At 45.5% G+C, this 7,631-nt stretch overlaps 4 protein-coding genes across 4 annotated transcripts; 3 read left to right on the top strand and 1 right to left on the bottom strand.

Moving 5' to 3' along the window:
• Window positions 1–887: 887 nt before the first annotated feature.
• Window positions 888–2,186, top strand: SERLADRAFT_444022 (uncharacterized protein; the record flags this gene model as incomplete). Its single annotated transcript, XM_007324648.1, has 5 exons — window positions 888–947; window positions 1,007–1,113; window positions 1,169–1,291; window positions 1,347–1,538; window positions 1,598–2,186. The coding sequence occupies 5 exons, from the start codon at window positions 888–890 to the stop codon at window positions 2,184–2,186; spliced, it is 1,071 nt and encodes a 356-aa protein (XP_007324710.1).
• Window positions 2,187–2,524: 338 nt separating this feature from the next.
• Window positions 2,525–4,215, top strand: SERLADRAFT_481014 (uncharacterized protein; the record flags this gene model as incomplete). Its single annotated transcript, XM_007324647.1, has 9 exons — window positions 2,525–2,863; window positions 2,928–2,985; window positions 3,040–3,132; window positions 3,183–3,248; window positions 3,312–3,361; window positions 3,417–3,468; window positions 3,522–3,731; window positions 3,783–3,872; window positions 3,930–4,215. The coding sequence occupies 9 exons, from the start codon at window positions 2,601–2,603 to the stop codon at window positions 3,984–3,986; spliced, it is 939 nt and encodes a 312-aa protein (XP_007324709.1).
• A 161-nt stretch (window positions 4,216–4,376) lies between these two features.
• Window positions 4,377–4,784, top strand: SERLADRAFT_404153 (uncharacterized protein; the record flags this gene model as incomplete). The annotated part of the gene is given in 3 exon segments (XM_007324646.1): window positions 4,377–4,532; window positions 4,586–4,753; window positions 4,768–4,784. Coding segments are annotated over 2 exon segments (251 nt in total), but the record flags the coding sequence as incomplete, so codon positions are not given.
• Window positions 4,785–4,951: 167 nt separating this feature from the next.
• SERLADRAFT_481008 (uncharacterized protein) lies at window positions 4,952–7,574 on the bottom strand (the record flags this gene model as incomplete). Its single annotated transcript, XM_007324645.1, has 11 exons — window positions 4,952–5,081; window positions 5,138–5,279; window positions 5,336–5,463; window positions 5,516–6,025; window positions 6,086–6,305; window positions 6,352–6,516; window positions 6,576–6,752; window positions 6,813–6,985; window positions 7,040–7,120; window positions 7,177–7,340; window positions 7,398–7,574. 8 exons carry the CDS (start codon window positions 7,527–7,529, stop codon window positions 5,836–5,838), a joined length of 1,302 nt encoding a protein of 433 aa, XP_007324707.1.
• Between the last annotated feature and the right edge of the window lie 57 nt (window positions 7,575–7,631).

Below are 7,631 nucleotides of genomic sequence, written 5' to 3'. Positions count from 1 at the left end.
TTTCCCAATGTTTTCAGAAATTGCTCTGATCGTTCGTGCCTAACACATTGCTAGTTCTTTGAAAAAGTGACCAGCTCAGCCAATACAAACTTTAGTTTATAAAGAACCAGCAACATGTCAGCCTCAAACTGGGTGCAAACCATCACAGCTATTTCTCAAAATATTGGTAAAATTTTAGTTAATCTATCACAAAGTGTATATTTATAATATTTGAAGTATCCCAGCCAGGTGGCTGAAATTATGCTGCTGGAACCCTTTCATGCCCATGGTGGGTGTATAGATCGTCCTATTGACATTGCTGCCGCAAATCTGTGGTTGAGTCACGTGTCCTGAGGCAACCGCCTCGTTTAATGTTAGACATCGGTATTCCACTCCCATCTCTCATTCGTCTGGCACGTCCGAATACTATTAACCCCTTCGAAGTGCCTAAAGGCCTTTCACTGGCACTGCACAGCACTGATAGTCAACTACAGCCGCGACAGGCCATACTGACAACTTGAAGGATGTCTGCAACAGCCAACATACCATCAACACCGCAACCAACGGAGCACAATTTTTGGGATTTCGTGCACTGCTCTAAATGCCATCTTTCCTATTCGACCGATTCCAGTGGTCTACCCCCAATTCCATTCTGGTTGACTGAATGCGGGCATATTATCTGCAACAGCCACCTCAGTCAGTTATCATCGTCTACTTGGCTGGTAGATACAACAGGAAACAGATAACTCAAACCTACCTTTAGATCCAGACCAGAGTTGCTCACAGTGCGGTGCGCAAGGCATCCAACTTGTACCCTTGCAACGCGATGTATGCTTCTTTGCATCCATATATCGACTCTCACGGTGGGTCCAGAAACTGAGAATTTTTGTTTTCAGATGGATCCGCCTATGTCGGAATGGTTTCGCTCTCTTCCCCATGCTCTCGATAGTGTCGCAAATACTGCCAAGGTGGACACAACTTGTTCCTCGTTCCTGCATACATTGAATTACCATATATTCGATAACAGTTTCAACAAGAGAGTCTATACTCTCTCATTAACTTCTACCAACGTCGCTGTGCGGCTTTCACTGCCACCATCGCGCGTCTGAGGGCGGAGCGAAATGCACTCAAAAGGTGCAGATAAAACTTATAAATTTATGAAAATCATGCAATTATCCCACTATTGCAGAGAGCTACAAGAAGCACGTCAAGATAATGATCGCATAGTCCTGCATTACAACCAAGAACACGGAGCTGAGCCCGCTCCTCTCCTCAATTCCAATGGGAAACGCCCAATGACAGAAGTCCGACGGTGTGTACCCTTCTTCCATTTCTTGTCTCGGCTTATAACTTTCCGTTATTCCCAGAACCAGTAATAGCGTCAAAACAAGTTCGAGTCCAAGGTCCACCATGACTCCAAATAGACTTACCCTACCTCCTGGTCAACACCCTACATTTACTCGGCACCCAAACGAAAACAATGCACAACCCTCAAATAATATATCCGGTTACCTGGCGTCAAGTCACGAACCAAATAGGTCAAATAGTCACTTTATCCAGTACGTATGGCGCTACTTTTGGCGCTATGAGATACACGTGTAAAGTGCCTTGATACCAGGCAATACTCATATAACGAGGATCAGTCATTGCCGCAAGGACCTCAAGATATGTCAATGCAAGCTTCAGATCAAATGCAGCGCTCTCTGATGCCACCGCCGCCAGTACCACTACCAAGTCACCGACAGAGAGGTTTCAAACCTGCTACACAATCTCACTCGATGAATATGGACGCGTCTGCAGGCTCATCTCGTCAGGGTCTAGATCAGTCTACTACACGCAGTCATGGTCGCATGGGTCCTCCGTCGACTCCTCGAGGTCTCCCTCAGTTTCAAGCACGAACACAGCAGACGCCATCATCACGGCGGATGGTGTCAACCCCTTGCCCACCAGGGAACATGCAAAATAATACCAATCACAATCTTGGAGCTCCTAACCTTATGGATGTGTCTTCTAATCGTTTCTTTCCTCCTTCTTCCTCGCATGGTCGCCACGCATATAATGCTTCCACGGCGCAAACAGGTAATTCGACAAGATTTACAAGGTTCGATCCTGCTCCGAGGAATGCGGCCCCAGGACCGAACGGTAGAACGTCTCAAGGGAGCCAGCGAATGCCATTTATTCCAGGAGGCTCTGGAGGATTTGGGTAATTGATGTATTTGGGTGCTGAGATGCTGTATCTCGTTATCATGGATGTTTATTGCACCTCCCGATGCCATGTGTTGCATATTATATAGATCATTGACGTAGTTCATACTGAGCTCGAATGAAAACTTCATCATTTTAAAATCGACAGTTAGCATCCTTCGTTGTTTCGCTGTCCATTGTCTGCTGCTTATGCTGCAGTACTGTCAATGTGTAAGTGAGGGATGTCTAACAGAATGTGTCAAAGTGGAGCTGCTGCAGTGCTTGGGAAGTAGTGCAAGTTCCACGTGAGAGCAATACAAATTATTGCAATACATCCGCCACATTGTGGCAGTACTGGAGTGGAACGCTACTGCGGATACCCAACGGGTTCAAACTCTTGCTCTCACCTCTTCCAACTCATAGTCGCTTTGTCCACCATGTCTTACAGAGATCCATATAACGAGCGATACGAGGGGGCACAGCAGCATTCTAACGACGGTCCTCAATACAATCCTTACAGTACCAGTCAGCCTCACCAGACTTACGACCAAGGGGGTTACGACTCGTATGCCGCGCCAGGCGGTTACAGGGATGATCCAAACTTTGCAAGACAAGGCGCAGACACCATCTATGAACCGCAACATTTAAATCAGACGAACGAGATGGACCGAAATGATTTCGGTGCTGGAACTTCTGGGAAGTGAGTCGTCTTCTTGCACCATTGTGGTTACGACTGCGCCATTAACGATATTTACTGCGCAAAGGGGACAGCAAAGTGTGCGACAATGGAGATACAGCCATCAAGGTGCTCTGTGGACGAAGGTGATCACAATTTTCTATGAAACACTCAGTATAATACTAATCTCCAAACATCAGGGGGGCCGCGGTAGATGCATTGGTAGATTTTGTTGTTGCACATTACTAGTTATCATTTTCCTTGTGATCAGTATACTGCTAGCGCTTGCCATGGTCAGCTCCTTGATATCTTCTATACCCTTCGCATACTGAGAGCTGTGCAGTGGATTACACCACCCGACATCGTGGTCGGTACCGTGGCGCCCCAGAGTACTGCCGGGGGAAGCGAGGTAAGTCTCCAAGTCATTTTCCCATTGTATAAATAACCTGATTATCGTCATATCAATGCCCAGATACAATCCGTGTCCAATGGGATTCAGGTCAACCTTGGCGTAAACATATCGTCAGTCCTAATCTCATCCTTCTTTAAATTAATTATTCAAATAACTTTGAGACAGAGTAACCAACCCGAACTACTTTCAAGTTTCGTTCAGCAAGATAGATGCACAGGTAAGTATTGTCGGTTGTCTTACTCGATGTGTGAATTTGACTGGGGTGTACAGATATTTCATCCGATCAACAACACCCTCATAGGGAATGGTACCGAGGATAGTATTACATTCCCTTCGCATAGTCAGAAGAACTTCACATTCCCATTTTCTATCGAATATACTACGACTATGCCCTCGAGTAGTGCGATTTTAACCGACCTGGCCAACAAATGTGGTGTTTCCGGTACAACATCAGACATAACCGTTGATTACAAAATTACTGTGAGTTTCCATTATTTTTGTAGATGTTTAGATCCAACCTTTTGTCTCCAGCTTGGATTGCGAATACTGTTCTTCACAGTGTCACCGGTGATCAGTAACAGTGTAAGCTTCCCATGTCCGCTGTCAGCAAGTGATCTCAAGGTACGTAAATAAAATATTTATACGACTTCCCTTACTGAGTGAAATCTGCTTCAATAGGGCTTGTTACCTGGCCTTACTGGGCGTGGTACTGCTGACCTTTACACTATAGCGTAGCATATGTATAGCTAGATTACTCATGCGCCGGACTAGCGGACTATTCTTTGCATAGCACATTTTTTTCATAGGTCCTGATATCATTGCGGACTCTATTTGGATATATCTACGCGTATGAGGATTCATGGCATGACGCTCTTCGTTGTTCTCAGTGGACTTTTTTTGACTAATGAATGATGATAATGGTATATAGTTACAATATAAATTCCAAGGACAAGACTTGATTCCGTACGACAGTACTATGAAACTTTGAAAGCGAGCACTGCAAGTTCAGTTGAGAATGATCGCTGACAAGGCGGTACTCCGGCCGATATCCATATGGGGTATCTCCTTCGGTTGAGTCCGAGCGTATCCGTGTCTCAACAATCCATTAACTTATCCTTGGAACTGTGAACATCACCTTCAGCCAGATACAATTACCCTCCTTCCTCCCTCTTATTCACAATGCCGCCTAAAGCAGATATCAACAAAGCCGGATGGGAGCAAAGCGAGTTTCCTATACTCTGCGAGACTTGTTTGGGAGACAATCCTTTTATCCGAATGGTAATTCTGCTTCACCTTCAATGCCCGTAGTTCGTTCACCAACTCTTCCTTAGTCGAAGCAGGAATTCGGTCGTTCATGTGGTACATGTGCTAGACCATTCACTGTCTTTCGCTGGAATCCAGGCAGTGGCATGCGTTACAAAGCAACAGTGATATGTCAGACTTGTGCAAAAGTGAAGAACGTCTGCCAAACTTGCTTGCTTGACCTAGAGTACGGACTGCCCACTCAAGTTCGAGACACAGCATTGGCGATACAGAGTGAAGCACCGACGAGTGACATCAATCGGGAATACTATGCTCAGAACATGGAAAGCAATGTGCGTCTTTTTTGTGGCTTTCTCCGCCTGCATGGTTGTGAAATGGACAATGTACGTTACAGATGGCAGATGGGACAAAATCAGCGCTGGAGGGTCCGACTCGTGCCCAATCTGCAGGGAAAGAGATGTTGAAACAACTTGCTCGAACAAATCCTTACTACAAGCGGAATCGACCACACGTCTGCTCGTTCTTCGCGAAAGGAGAGTGTAGCCGTGGAACCGAGTGTCCTTATAGGTAATGGGTCGGCTCTCACCTGTCTTGAGACCCGATTTACTGACGAATACGCAAAGGCATGAAAAGCCGGTTGAGAATGAACTTTCCCATCAAAATATGCAAGATCGCTACTACGGCCGGAATGATCCAGTGGCCCGCAAGATTATGGCCGGCCACGCAGATGCTCAAGGACTGAAACCACCAGAAGACCAGTCAATTGTAAGTCGTAACTAAGACGGATTTTCTTTGCACATGTTCTAATTTGCATGACGTAGGTTTCTATCTTCCTATCCTCTCTTCCAGCCGATGCTACAGAATTATCAATTCGCACTCGCGTGATACATTCATTACCTCAAGTTCCGTCGACGCAGCTTAAATCCGTGGTTCATGTAGCCAAGTCCAGGTAAGGATTGGTTAAATTCATAGCCTTCCCGTCATCTTACATGGTGAATTAGATGTGCATTCGTCAACTTTAAAGACCGTTCATCAGCTGAGCGTGCGGCGGAAGCTTGGGCGAATGGTCTAGATATAGATGGTGAAAGAGTGACCATCAAATGGGGTAGGAGCAAGAACACCAAACCCAATGCCACGACGACGACCGCTAGTACCGTGGCCGCCATTGCTTCATAGAGGCCCATGATGGATTTGTATTCGAGGTAACATAACAGAGTAGTACACATGTCCGACCTGATGTAGATTATTTGACGCTTGTGTGTAGCAACAAAATCATGCTATTTATGAAGAAATAGTAGCACTAGGTGTTGCCCTATCGTTTTTATGTGTAAGTGATACGCAATGACAAATTAAATGGTAAGGTCGTCGCAGTGACAGTTATCTCTCCCCCATCCGCAACGAGGTCTGCCACCTTTTTCTCAAGATTAGGTCGTGTAGCTTCTTCCAGTTGAGGAGGAGATTGGAAGTAGATTGGTTTATCTGGTGTTGATAACGATGGTTTCTTAATTTGGCTGCGCAAACATTATATAAGTTAACTTTTCAATTGAATACCGCATTCGAATGGTACTGACATATCTTGCTTCTCTACGAGCATTTCAATCAGGCGTTCAACGGTCCACTCGCGGTTGATCGATATTTCGAGCGATTCATTTCCACATACTGGGCAATGATCGCGCTTTTCATGTTCGAAGGTATACGAGTACACGCCCTCGGTACCGATAAGCATGAAATAATTATTCAAGTAAGCAGCTGAGCTAGTTGCGATTTTGAAAGCTTCGTTACAACATGACGCTGAGATAACATTAGAAAGGAAGCTTGCAACAGATGACCAACATACCTGCTATAATAGCATTGGTTGACGCAATAGCAGGAATGACATTCTTGACAACTCCTTGCGTAAGAGACCATGTAACACCTTCAATCTTGAATTCTTTTGCGCGTGCCGCAGCAATAGTATAAAGCCATGATATATGCTCTGGGTCATCGGTATCTAATTTCTTATCTGCATCCAGACTGGTTAAGTAAGGGACAAGAGGGTAATGGGAATAAATATTTATTCACCTGCATGAACACGGGGCCATTCTAATACAGACGCCCACTCTATGCAGTGTTCCGGCAGACGAGGAGTGTTGGCGATGGTACATATAGGGAATGCAGTGGGTTTGTTGAGCATATCCAGGGAGCATTCATAGCAAGAGGATACGGTGGGTAAAATTACACGAGCCTGACCCTTGAAGCCTGATTCGCCAATGAGGTCTGAAAGGTCTGACCCGGAAATTATTTACTCTATATGCTCACCTTCCGTACCGCCATCTATCAAAGGCTTCAAACTTTCCGGATTCTCCGGATCAACCAAGTTGACAAGAGTGGCATTTATCCAGCGACGAGCTTCGACGGAATCAAGGCCACAAATCACAAGATTGAATTGCACGTAATAGTCATCATCCTTATCTTGGATTTTCCCGTAATATCTGAGAAAGCCAGAATTATTGGACACATGAGAGATAACTTTGCAACTGGCTTACGGTGTAACTTTGACGCCCGGTACCCTGTTCATAACAAACTCGGCCGCCACGATCGCTTTAGCTTTCCCCACATCCGCTGGTCTTACGAAAGTCATCGACCAATGTGATGACATACTTGGTCGGAACGGAAGACATACCTGAACAAGAACTGTCGATTAAGATTGCTGATGTCTATAGTATCCATGTCAATGACATGGATGTCCTTGAACCCTGACAAAGCGAGATTCGCCAATATCTCACAACCTAGTCCACCAGCCCCGATAACGAGAATCTTGCAACTGTTACGTAGAAAATCCTTGACCTGACCGTACATGAGATTCCGCTATACTTTCGAAGGTCTAGTAACGCGAACGCGAACCTCATCACCTGCTAAGAATGAAGGATCTGTACGGGGACCTGGTCTATCGAGAATTTGGTCTATGTGATGATATCGATCCTGCCAGTCGCTAGGCGTCGCCACTCCATTCGTTGACACCACAGCTGCAGCCATATAAGATAAAAGTAAACAATGAAATGGTAGAACAGTTTCAAAGGCGAGTTCACTTATTAGTGATCGTGTCCCGATGCAGTGGCGGAGAGGCAAGATGCTAAT

This window comes from Serpula lacrymans (assembly GCF_000218685.1).
Source record: "Serpula lacrymans var. lacrymans S7.9 unplaced genomic scaffold SERLAscaffold_20, whole genome shotgun sequence".
Classification (NCBI taxonomy): Eukaryota; Fungi; Basidiomycota; class Agaricomycetes; order Boletales; family Serpulaceae; genus Serpula; species Serpula lacrymans.
This window is presented reverse-complemented; position numbering and strand designations above follow the sequence as displayed.